The sequence below is a fragment of the Trachemys scripta genome, chromosome 8 (genome assembly GCF_013100865.1).
Source record: "Trachemys scripta elegans isolate TJP31775 chromosome 8, CAS_Tse_1.0, whole genome shotgun sequence".
Classification (NCBI taxonomy): Eukaryota; Metazoa; Chordata; order Testudines; family Emydidae; genus Trachemys; species Trachemys scripta.
The window spans coordinates 102803713-102817187 of NC_048305.1; the positions used below are offsets into that span (position 1 = coordinate 102803713).

General features: G+C 43.3%; 1 protein-coding gene across 1 annotated transcript in view; it reads left to right on the forward strand.

Annotated features, from left to right (window-relative positions):
• TAL1 (TAL bHLH transcription factor 1, erythroid differentiation factor) overlaps positions 1-11661 on the forward strand; it is a gene marked incomplete in the record, with an annotated part of 18583 nt that extends 6922 nt beyond the window's left edge. Inside the window, 2 exon segments of the mRNA XM_034779716.1 lie at positions 886-977; positions 8007-11661. Of these exon segments, the coding sequence (XP_034635607.1) occupies positions 886-977; positions 8007-8425 (511 nt within the window).
• Between the last annotated feature and the right edge of the window lie 1814 nt (positions 11662-13475).

Genomic DNA, 13475 nt, shown 5'->3' on the forward strand with positions numbered 1-13475 from the left:
ATATATATATATATATATATATATATATATATATATATATATATATAGCATACGTTAAAATTATATTAAAATGTAATATTTTAAATGCAAAGGTGTAAACGTAGACAGTGCTATATTTATCGAATGGGCAATTTTTTTGTTTCCTTGAAGAAATCTCTCAGCTCTTTGCACTGGGTGAGATGTGTGTGACCCTACAAATAATCATGACAGTGGGAAGAAAGTGCTTCAGAATGTGCATTGTATGTAGCGTGTGTAAATAAATATATATACACACACACACCCTACAATGCAGTTATATAATGCAATTCAATTCCATTTTCTCTCATTCAATACAAATTAATAATAGTTCAGCATATGTGTGTTATATATCATCTAGAGAAACCTGCTCCAGAGATCAGGTGGCCTCCTGTCTTAAAAGACATGCCAGAAAGTGCACATAAAAGTATTAGAATTCTATCACATTGATTGGAAGATCTACACATTTTTATCCTGGTCACTTAAGACAGATGTCTGTTATGCTGCATATGTAAATGTATGTATAATGTGTATATGTATAATGTGTGTATGTGTATATATATCTGTACACTCACACATGCATTCATATATCCTCAACTGGTATCAAGTGGCATAGCTTGATAGATTTGGAAGTCCCTTTGATGTCAGTGGAGTAAGCTGATTTCCACCAGCTGAAGATCTGGCCTATAATATCTAATAGTTCTTCTTCAAGTGGCTGCTGCACAGATGCCCATGGTGCTCCCCACGAGTGGAAATGTGCAGCGTCCATCTCGAAGAACCCCGGCGACACGGGAGAACCCTTCATGAAGTGTGTCTGTGTGTTTTCCTCCTCATTTTTTTTCTGACCTTCTCTTTGTACCTTGTTTGCAGTGGGTTTTTTGGAGAGCCAGACAGCTTCTCAATGTACAACAACAACAGAATGAAAAGAAGACCGTCTCCTTATGAAGTGGAGATCAGTGATGGTAAGAATCTTTTCTTCTGCTCCCGATGGTGTATATCAAGTGCAAAGGGATGTAGCTGGTGCTTAATGTTGGTGACATGGGAAGGTTGCTTAGACCAACATGTGTTGGGATAAAATACAAAGCAATAAAAGGATGAGGGAGAGGATGACATCACTCCTGCTGTCTGATAGCTTACTCCTGCCCTGGGTCTTGACTCCTGGATAATAGAGCCAATATTTCCCGCTCCATCTGGTAACCAGTCTGATGATGAAGGACTTAATAATATTGCCCCAGTTCAGCAATGCACTCTAGCAGGTGTTTAATTCCATCCCTATTCTGCAAACCACTTAGCACTTGTTTAAGGCAATGTCTACAGAGTCCATGCTGGCCTAGCCCCCTAGTGTAGATACAGTGTACAAGACAGAAGGAGTTTTTCTGCCAGTGTAGGAACGCCACCTCCCTGAACAACGTTAGCTATGCTGACCGAAGTGGTCCTCTGTCAGCATAGCTGCATCCACACTGGGGTTTTTATGAACATACTACATAGTCTGGGGAATGTGGTTTTTTCACCCCCGGACTGACATAGCTATGCCAGTATAAGTTTTAAGTGTAGACCAGGCCTAAGTCCCATTGTAGTGAGAGAGAATTATATACATGCTTGAGTGCTTTGCTGAATGGGGGCCATTCTTCTGAGGTGCAGTAATTGCAAAGACACTTCAGCAAGTCACCATATAGAGGCTTGCCTTGTGCCAGACGCTCTCAAGCCGAATTGCCCTTTGAAATTGACCAGTTCTGCTTCCAGACTGATGGCCCAGAGTTTATAATGTATTTTAAAAAATCTTTCAAAGTACGGAAGGAATTAAAAAGCCTAGGATATTATCTCACTACTTACCCCTGCGCAGTCCTATTGGTTTCAGTGGGAATGCCTGTGTGAGTAAACACTCCTGTGTAGTGTATGTTTCCAGTCAAAGGTCCTTAGTTTTTAAATCAAAGCCTAAAACTCTCCACAGTGACAGATATCTATATAAATGAGACGAAAGGATAAAAAAAATACATTTTAAATGATAAAACATTGAAATCCAGAAAAGCCCGAAAATTCAGCTACCTTCATTTGTCTTTCTTTTTAGCTAACCTATCCAAATAAAACCCCAGTCCTCCACATTTCAAAAGAAAATTGTGAGGCTAACATAATGCTTGCAAAACATCACTCCAGTCTCACTGCATTTATGTTATTCCCTTTCCCTCCATCCTTTGTCTGTTTGTCCATTTATATTGTAAGCTGGTTCGGGCAGGGACTGTCTCTCACCATGTTTCTGTACAGCACCTAGCAGAATAGGGTCCTTATCTTGGTTGGAGCCTTTAGGTTCTACCATTATATAAATAATAATTAAGGCTGACAAATAAAAACACAAGTGTGTATCAATGTCATGAGGGTCTGAGCAAGAGTTTACTTGTTTTTAGCGTAGATGTGAAGTTTTACTTATATATATTACACACAATAACTGTTGAGATGAGCAGTACATATATAAATATATTTGAAAGAAAAGTGAATATGTATTTACCGGATAATGTATTAGGTATAATCATCAGGCCTGATCCTGCGGATCCCAAATTGGTTGATTAAGTATTTGCCGGATCAGGCCTCTGAACTAGGATAGTTTTGGGGGGTGTATCTCAGGGAGCAGACTGGGACCCTGAGCGTGCAAACACTTATGCATGTGAATAACCTTAAAGTTACATGGGTGAGTGTTTGCAGGCCCAGAGGGTGCTGCAGTCAGTGGAAAGATTCCAAGGGGTTTTGGATCAAATTTATATTTAGCCAGTCAAGTAAATAGCACAAAATTGTGCCCCTAAACATGAACATGCAACTTCCACTGACATCAATGGACGGCAGCTGATACAAGAAAGTGTAATGTCTTCAGAACAGTTATGGTTTGTCTGTCAAGGAGTATTTCATATCTGACAAGATTTGTAACATGGGTCATTTGGGGGGAGAAACAGAGACATTAAACTAGGAGCGCTCTTTGGGAGATAGAATGGCAAAACAGGCCTGGACTTTTTCTCCTACAATACGGGCAGTGTCGGTATGCAAATTTCAGTTTTTGGATCAATGGCAGCCCTTAAGCTTTGCAAGTCAGTTCGAGTGATGATCAAACCAGAATGAGCAGGTGGAGAATTGGCATTCACAGGGGCAGGGGACTGGACAGCGCATAAGTGAGGTACAGAAATGAGAGTATGGTGGCCATTTTAGGCCTTTCAGTTGCTTCCTCTGCCAACCAGGATAGTGGCTTAATCTGGCATGTTTAAAACCTGCACTCAGAAGAAACTGATAGCAGACGGGCCAGTCACTGACCCCGAAATATGTCTGAAGATTCTAAGAAAACAATATATATTGCAAGTAGAGTCTCAGTAGCTCCTGATGTCAGCTGGACAGATTCTTCCCCCGCCTGCAGCGCCCGCTCCTCTCAGCTTATTGGCTCATGAGTAAAAAACCACCTGGCTTCCTGGCTTTCTCCCAACCTTCATGTTTACCCCCACAGGGCTCAGCCCTGAACTGCACAAGCTGAGAGCTTCAGAGAGGAACAGTTGTGAAGCCCCCAAAGTAACTCCAATCAAAATCTTTTTTCGTGAAAACGTTTTGTCAAAGTGTTAAAATGTTTTGACTGCTCTCCAAGCCAGCTGCAAAACAAAGAAATACATAAAGTTCACACAAAGTTTTGAAAACTGTTGGCAAAAAAATTCTGTTGGGATTTTGAAAAATTTCTACCACTTCTCCTTTTGATTTTTGTTATAATTAACAAATTATGGAGAAAGCCCTATTCAAGCGTCTGAATTAATTACCAGACAAATTTCATTTAGAAGAATACCTCAGTTTTTCATGACCTATCCATAAAGCGTCCTGTGTTATCCATCACTTCAAATCTTTAAATCAAGAAAGGATGACTGTTTTTCTAAAAGATATGCTTCAGTTCAGCCATAGTTACTGGGTTTGATGCAGGAATCTGGAGAAGAAATTCTACACCTGCATTGTGTCTGATGTCAACACAGGAATTGGGGTGAAATTCTATGGTCTGCATTATGCCTGATGTCATCTTAGATCAGGGATTGGCAACCTTTCAGAAGTGGTGTGCCGAGTCTTCATTTATTCACTCTAATTTAAGGTTTCACGTGCCGGTTATACATTTTAAACTTTTTTAGAAGGTCTCTTTCTGTAAGTCTATAATATATAACTAAACTATTGTTGTATGTAAAGTAAATAAGGGTTTTAAAATGTTTAAGAAGCTTCATTTAAAATTAAATTAAAATGCAGAGCCCCCCGGACCGGTGGCCAGGACCCAGGCAGTGTGAGTGCCACTGAAAATCAGCTTGCGTGCCACCTTTGGCACGCGTGCCAGAGGTTGCCTACCCCGTCTTAGATGATCACAGCATTTTAAAAAATTTATGAATGGATTCCTTAGGGACACCAGCCCCCCAGTGAACTCAATGGGTATTCTGTGCATGCAAGATTGGACCCTTGGTATTTTCAATTTTTTGTTAGGCTAGTGATCTCTAATATTTTCCCACTCAAATTCAAAAGCAGCAAAAGAGATTTTGTAAAATTAAACAAAACCCTCTCTGCATGAGAATCTGATTTCCATGTTTCTTGATATATTTTTTTAAGCTCGGAGGAGTATGTTTGAGTCTTGGAATTGGGCTTTGTAACAGGAGCACTGAGGTTATGTCTACACTGCGTTGTAAACCTAGGTCTGTGGGACCTGCACTTGTGCACTTGGTGTTTCCAAGCTCATGCTAATGCTTGAGTGTCCACACTGCATTGTAAACCTGGGTTTGCAATTGCTGGACCTGGGCCTCACACCTGTGCTAGTGCACACATTCTGCAAGGTCTGCAGCTTGAGCTGTGTCCACAGTGCAAAATGACCAGGCTTGGACCTGAGTCCCAGCAGGACTCGGGCTCTGACCCACCCCCTTAGCAGGGTCCTAGGAAGACCCAGCTCCTGAGTGCTTGCTGACCCGAGTCAGGCTGATTTGCATGTGGATGGAAAAGGGCCTGAGTCCGAGCCCGGGCTTAATGTGCAGCGTAAACATACCCTGCGAGATCTTTAATTATAGGCTAGCAGTGCAAATAGCTCTACTATTGTTATTATTTGTGTCATGGTATTGCCTGGATGCCCCACCTAGCACTGGGGACCTGTGTTCAGGGTGCTGTACAAATCCAGAGTAAGAAACAGTCCCTGTCGTTAAGATCTTACAACCGCATTTAAATGCTCGGTTGTGGTGCTCTTTGGGAGTGGAAGAATGGCCTCATGGCTTAGGTGCTTGACTGGGATTGTGGAGATGTGGGTTTTAGTCCTGGCTCTGCCAGCAACTCCCATTGTGACCTTGGTCAGGTCACTTTGATCTCTCTGAGCCTCTCCTTCCCATCTGTAAAATGGGGATGAGAGTGCTTCTGACCTTACATGGCAATCATGAGGGTAAATCCATTCATGCTTGTGAAGTGCTTAGATGCTACAGGGATGGAAGCCCAGTAAGTGCCCAGATAGCTAGATCCCCCTAAGGAAACTGAAAGTTGCAAAATTAAATTTCTCCTTAATCATGGTGATTCTTGCTGTCATGCACAGGGTTGAACTGATCACCAGATTTGGGGTCAGGAAGGACATTTTCCCCTCACGGCGCATTGGCAGACAGGGCATTGGCAGACACCTTGGCTTTTTCGCCTTCCTCTGACACATTGAGCATCCGTTAGGATCAGGTGGGCGTATCCCACACGATCAATGTCCTGCGTATGCAGGGGAGAGGGGAATCTGGGGTGCGTAGTGATGGACCTCAGTCCTTCCCATTTTCTGTGATTGTTCTTGTTGTTCTTTGGGTTGGATTTATTTTTAACGGTGGGGAGGGGAAAGGGACGATTGTGCATTTCAACTATGCGGCTCCTGGTAATGTGATTGAGATGTGTCTGTTCGCTTATACGTGGCTGATTTGGTTTGGAGGGGCCCGTAGCTTGAATCTGTCGCAGCAATGACTGCAGTTGCTTAGAAGTGTTTCCAGTTGCAAAGCCCATGGAATGGATTTTTCTCGCAACACATCATGTGTCAGTGTTTTCTTTTCCCCAGCCAGCATTTCATTTCCTAGTGTTTGGGATTTCTGTCTTCTCTGATCGTGAGGGTGGGTGTATCAGGAGGCAGCCGCATTTGACTAGTATGTTGCAACAATATTATAAGTGAGCTTCAGAGCACATCGTCTATTATCCATTTGCTATAGCTGAACTCCCCACCCCAGGAGTCCAAGTGTGTGTTAACAACCAAAACACGCACAGTGCAGTGGGCACATGGCTAGAGCATCCCACTGGTAGGCACGAGCATTGGGTGATGATGGAACACTGGGCAGTCTAAACAGCTGACCACAGGCAGGTGCATATTGGTCAGGGACTTATTCCCACCATGATGCAGTAATCAGACAAGGGGTTTCAAGAGTATAGCGTGTGGTCATGTGCTGTACAAGGCCATGTGATCTGTCATTCATTGTCACCCCCATAGATATTATACATACATTTGTCCTTGGTGTTGTGCTTTTCCAGGCATGTCTCTCATCTTTAGAGTGGTTTTTGCCATGGCAACCCTCATGAGGTCTCCTGCTAGGCTCCTTCGATAATGATTTATGGAAAGCAAAATATGTATTAATAATAATACACTCGGTGAGTACTATTTGGATAGAAGTTGCACTGTCCAATAGTTGGAATGAGTGCCCGGTTGTACATGCTTCCACTGGTCCAGGGAAACGGGATGCTGAGATTGCACTCCAACCTAGATCTTATGCATGGCAGGACCCACTGATAAATCTTTCCCCTCCATGCATACAACCTCCCCCCCCCCACCCCCAAGGGCAGTAGGCGTTATGATCACACATTGAAAGGAGAGCACACAGTCAATGTTGCTATCTATCTGGTCTTCCGGGATGTCATCTGTTTTAGGTTAACACATTCATTCTAAAACTGGCCATGGGGTGAAACTAGCCATTTTAAATGGAGTCCACTGCTTGCCAGGCTAAATTAACAGCAGTATTTTATTGTTGTTTCCCCTCCTACAAAAGTCAATCAAAATAGAATCAGGTTGAGGGTATCTACAGGACAGGAAAAGCATGGTCAGCAACAGCGTCATTGTAAGGCTCTCCAGCTGCTTTGCCAACGTTCCACAATGCTGACCCGAAGAGAAAGCTTCTAAAACTGATAGGGGTTCCAGGATGATTTGGTTCCTGGTCTCCATTCAGAATTCCAACACAGGCACTAATTTTTGTTTGGTTTTGGTCATAGAATGTCAGGGTTGGAAGGGGCCTTAGGAGGTCATCTAGTCCAACCCCCTGCTCAAAGCAGGACCAATCCCCAGACAGATTTTTGCCCCAGATCCCTAAATGGCCCCCTCAAGGATTGAACTTACAACCTTGGGTTTAGCAGATCAATGCTCAAACTGGGAGGGAGGCTGGTTTTGTAATGTGGCTACCTGTTCCCAAGGAATTGGGCTGAGTACCAGCAACTCATTTCACATAGGCCATCAAATGGACACGTAACAGCTTTAAGCTCCCTACCAGCTTTGGGTTTGTATCAAATAAATGATTTAGACAAGTATCTGCATCCTGACCATAGAACCACCAAAACCTCTGCTTTCTCACGTTGTCTCTTGTCATATCTGTTTTGGCCAATGTTAAGAGAAGTTAATGAAGTATAAAATATAAGGCAGCTGCATGAGCTAACCTTGTACAAGTCCTTTATCACTGGGATATGATGAAAACAATCAGCCTGCTAATCACATATTTGGCCTAAGCTTTCAAACTTAGCTGACTAAAGTTAGACGCCTTAATAGAAATGATCTGATTTTCAGTTCCCATTGGCTCGAACGGAAGTTGTGGCAATTCTAAAAACCAGCCCACTTCTGTTGAGATGCCTACCTAGGGAAGTAGGTGCCTAAAGTTAGTCACATTGGGAAATTTTGACCGTTAAGTGAAATGACAAATAATCTGTTTAATGCTGCCCCTAATCATGCACTATTGTAATTTCAGGTCCCCATACAAAAGTGGTCCGCCGCATTTTTACCAATAGCCGAGAAAGGTGGAGACAACAGAATGTCAACGGTGCATTCGCAGAGCTTCGTAAACTCATTCCGACCCACCCACCTGACAAAAAACTGAGCAAGAATGAAATTTTACGTCTGGCTATGAAATACATCAACTTCCTGGCCAAACTGCTTAATGACCAGGAAGAAGAAGGAAACCAAAGGGGCAAAGCGAACAAAGACACTGGGATAGTCCAAGAGGACCTCCTGCAGGACATGTTGTCTCCAAACTCTAGCTGTGGAAGTTCTTTAGATGGAGCAGGGAGCCCGGACAGCTTCACAGAAGAACATGAAACATTAGATTCAAAGCATACGAGGACTCTTCATCACTCCATTCTTCCTGTAGAAGGCAATGCCCAGCGATGACGACCTTACAGGTCCCTCCTAAAACACAGAGGGGAAAGTAAACCCTAAGTCTTTGGGTCTTGGAATTACACCCTATTTTCTCAGCTCGACATCTCCAAAAAGAAAACAGGAACTTGAGCTCATCAAGTTCTCACTCCAATATTTCTAAAGGTCACAATCCCTGAACTACAAGGACAGTGAGCTGATGGAGAACAAGACCAAATCAAGTGGACATTCATCATTTAGGTACTTGATCGGACGGAGACAAAAGTCATCTGATTGTACATATTGTTCATGGATGTAATACTGGATGGGGGGAGGGAACATTGCTGACACCTCTTCAATATCAAGTGATTGGATGATGATCTCTTGAAACAGAATAATCGTGGATCAGAAACAGGCAGCAACTCCCTCTTTCACTGCCAATGGAAGCTACATGTCCCTTCCATTTGCATGTGGCACTTGGAAACTACCAAAATCTCTAACCGTTCTGCAGCATTTCTCCAAACCATTCTGCTGACGTATATGCAACTTGTCGGTGTGGAAGCTAGGACAAAGCCTTCTTGTTGTCCAAGAGCTTTTGACTGTACCTTTGTAAAGAGCTGAAAAATGCCTCCCACTAAAGAACTATTACAAGGAATGAGACTTTTTTTTTCCCCAACCCCCCCCCCCCACACAAAACCTTAGCCTAACTTTGGATTGTTTGAGGTGTTGTATTTATGATGTGGAATTACTTCTGTTTAATAACCGTCATGCAGTATCCACTGAAAGAAAAGGTACACAGATGTTTCCTGTTCTCTCCCCTCCCAACTACCGCACAATGGCTGAAATCCTGGCCCTGTTGAAGTCTACGGGAATCTCGTCACTGTCTTCAGTGGGGACAAGACGTCACCCGAGGATTACACATTTCAGTATGGGCGAGCAGGAATTTTCCTTGCAATTGTCATCCCGGTATTTTAGTTAAAAACAAAGGCAGGGGTGGAATAACAAATTGTGTGTGTGTAGAAGGGATATAAAAGAGATTGAATTATGTGCTTTGACTTGTTGGGTTTTACCCATTTGGAAAGGATGGTTATTTCACGTACCCTCCCCTCTCCAGTCTGTTCATTAGCCCCCTGGGTTGATCCTGCCTCTTTGTCTACTTAAGACTTCCGCCAGAGCCTTGTCTACACAAGGATGTGTGGCCATCTCTAGACTTCTCAGAAGCAAAGCAGTTGACCTGGGCTCTGAGACTCACAGCCGCGGGTTTGTTCTTGCTGTGTAGATTTACACTAAGGCCTGGTCTACACTGGGGGGGAGGGGATCGACCTAAGATACGCAACTTCAGCTACGAGAATAGCGTAGCTGAAGTCGATGTATCTTAGTTCGACTTACCTTGGATCCTCACGGCATGGGGTCGATTGCCGCGGCTCCCCCGTCGACTCTGCTTCTGCCTCTCGCCGAGCTGGATCCAGTACAGCAGTCGACAGGAGACCGCTCGGGGATCGATTTATCGCGTCTACACTACACGCGATAAATCGATCCCCGATAGATCGATCGCTACCCGCCGACCCAGCGGGTAGTGTAGATGTAGCCCGAGATTCAGTGCTATTAGCGACACATACAGCAATTCCCAGGCATGCAGACGGACTGTAAGTTGGTGGCCACATATAACCAGATCACTTTAAAACAGAAATGATCCTCCATCTGGAGATGTCCATTGAAGGACACTTTAAAAAAAGCAGAGTACTTAAAAAGTGTGGCCTCGATTCTCAACTAGCACACATCAGGGTCGTTCCATTGACTCCCATACTATGGCAGTTAACACAGGCTGAGGAGCTGGACCCTGCATATCCCATGAACAGCAGAACCGACATAGGACTCTCTTTTTCCCACTTGCTAATGATCGACGGAGCCATCGCACCAGAAACAAACGTTCTCGTTATCCACTTGCTCAACAGAGATTCAGAAAAATCCACACAACGCTGGAAAGCCCCCTTCTTTGTAAGGGAAAAATCACTAGAATGAGTACACTTCATACAACCCTATCTTTTATTTATCATAGGTGTTGAGGTACAAGGCAATGCAGATATTTCCATGTGTGAGCATTTAGAGCCATTAGTTTGCCTATTGGAAAGCCAGGTTGACCCTATTTTTATTTCAGGGTACAGTCACTTCTTTTTTTTAATGCCTGTTTATGAAAATGGGTCGATACTGTCTTGGAAGTAATATGAGCGAGGCTGGGTTCTCTCGGTGTGGTGTGTGGGTATATTTAGGAGGATGCTCTGAGTTCCCCATTGATATTTTAGGGGGATCCCAATCCCGTAAATGGTCTCAGAATTCACCCCTATGCAGAGGGCCAGTACGTTGCACATATAAAGTCCTCAAATGGGGCTCAGGTGAGACTTACATTATGTGGGCATTAGTCAGGGTCAGTTTCACCGTCTGGTCTTATCTAAAGGTCAGACCTTGTTCCAAAGGGAGTTGTCACTGACTTCAACTCAGACGCTGGTCGGGGACACTTTCTGTGATGAGGGGAACTATCTAGTGGGGTAAGACATTGGAACCTGAGCCTGAGAGATGCTGAGGACTCTTAGCTCCTGCAGGGGGCGCTCATCACTTTGCAAGATCAGGGACTCAGTCGTTTCTGGGGGAGGAGGGAGAGACATTTTGTTACGAAGATGCAGTCTTATTCCTTTTTTTAAGGGATTGAAATAATAATGACATTTTACCCCTTTTTGGACGGATATTCCAAGACAAGTCATTTCAAATGTTAGAAATCCCCCCTCCTGCCCCTTTTTTTTTGTATCTGAAAGGAAGACAAAAATGGTACAACTTATAACCCTTTTACAAAACACACATATTTGTAGCCTCTTAGCAGAATACAACTTAAGTATATCTGAGGTATGTATAGTTGTACTTTAATTGTGATTTGAATGGTACATCTCCTATTTCTCCGTCTCTTCTTTCTGCCTGCTCTATGTCTTGGTGTATATAACATCATCCCATTTATGTTTGGAATCAGCACTTTCAGTCAATGTTGTACTCTGTGATGAATTCTTTTCTTTTCTTTTTTTAAAATTCCTTTGGTTTCTGCATTTTTCTGCAGAAGTTAAGTAACCAGACCTGGTACCCTTATTATCTTTGTAAAGCCGATTAGGCAACCCACTGTGGATGTGCTATTTAGAAAACACATTTGTTGTAATGTGTGTGTATATATAAATATATATATATAATGAATATATCGAGAATATTTCTAAATAAAGTTTTACAAATCAGCCTCTGCTCTTTTTCTTAATGCTTGTCATTCAGTATTTTTTTTCCTCCATTTTCATGAGCTGTAACTGCAACCGGATGTCAGTGGGTGTTATAACAGAAGATGGGAGTCGACTGCCGTCTCTTTGGGCTTGTCTTAACTACCCGCCCGGATCGGCGGGTAGAAATCGATCTCTCGGGGATTGATTTATCACGTCTCGGGACGCGATAATCGATCCCCGAAACGACGCGCGTACTCCACCAGCCCAGGTAGGAGTAAGCGCCGTCGACGGGGGAGCCGCGGCGGTCAATTTGCCGCCGTCCTCACAGCGGGGTAAGTTGGATCGGATACGTCGAATTCAGCTATGCTATTCCCCTAGCTGAATTTGCGTATCTGAAATTGATCCCCTCCCGTAGTGTAGACGTAGCCTTTAGCTCAAGCTGTAGGGAGTCCAATACTGCCAACCTCAAGCATGAGCGTAGCTGTAAAAAAATAAAAGGCAAGATTGACTTAAAAATCATGAGATCCTTTTAACAATAATAAAACATGTACCTTTTCTCTGCCTTTTCCAGCTCTTCTCTGCAAACAGCAGGGTTAGAAATTTCACTTATTTTCAAAAATAAAAGCTGAGATTCTCTTGCTGCCTCTTAATTCCAAGAGCTGGGGATTTAAGAAAAACGCCAAACATCATTAGACACATGGAAGTTGGTAACATGGAGACTCATGTGATTAGTTGTGGTCATCATGCTACATTGAAGTGCAACACGCTGGACACTAGTTTCTCGGACACTGACCTGGGCTTGAGGAGACTTGGGTTCCAATCCCAGCTCTGTCATGTGCCTCAGTTTCCCATCAGGGGCTAACAATACTGACTTTCTTTGTACTGTGCTTTGATATCTGAAGATGAAAAGTGCTATATAAGTGCTAGTTATTATTGTTCTATTTCTAACTTCCATGATTCAGCCAACTCCGATGATAAATATTTTGTGTCTCTTAGCATGAGCAGAGAAGGGGAGAAATCCTACATATAGAGACAGAATTAAATGAAAAGCGAAAGAAATAAGAATAATAGGAAGGGGGAAGGTGTTAAGGGACCCCTCCTGTTTAATGTGCTCATTTCAAACCTGGCCATTGTGATCGAGAGCAATTAGCTGCGTTGCTTGACTGCTAAACATTCCCATGGGGGGAAAAAACTCCCCCTTCACATCTGGCCTCACCTCTTATTTATGAAACAAACTGATGAGGGCTCAGTGGAGAGAACATAAGAACGGCCATACTGGGTCAGACCACAGGTCCATCTAGCCCAGTATCCTGTCTTCCGACAGTGGCCAATGCCAGGTGCCCCAGAGGGAATGAACAGAACAGGGAATCATCCAGTGATCCATCCCCTGTCACCCATTCCCAGCTTCTGGCAAATAGACCCCATCCCTGCCCATCCTGGCTAATAGCCATTGATGGACCTATCCTTCAGGAATGTATCTAGTTCTTTTTTGAACCCTGTTATAGTTTTGGCCTTCACAACATCCTCTGGCAAGGAGTTCCACAGGCTGACTGTGTGTTGTGTGAACAGATACTTCCTTTTGTTTGTTTTAAACCTGCTGCCTATTAATTTCATTTTGTGACCCCTAGTTCTTGTGTTATGAGAAGGAGTAAATAACACTTCCTTATTTACTTTATCCTCACCAGTCATGATTTTATAGACCTCAATCATATTCCCCTTCAGTCGTCTCTCTTCCAAGATGAAAAGTCCCAGTCTTATTAATCTCTCCTCATATGGAAGCTGTTCCATACCCCTAATCATTTTTGTTGCCCTTCTCTGTACCTTTTCTAATTCCA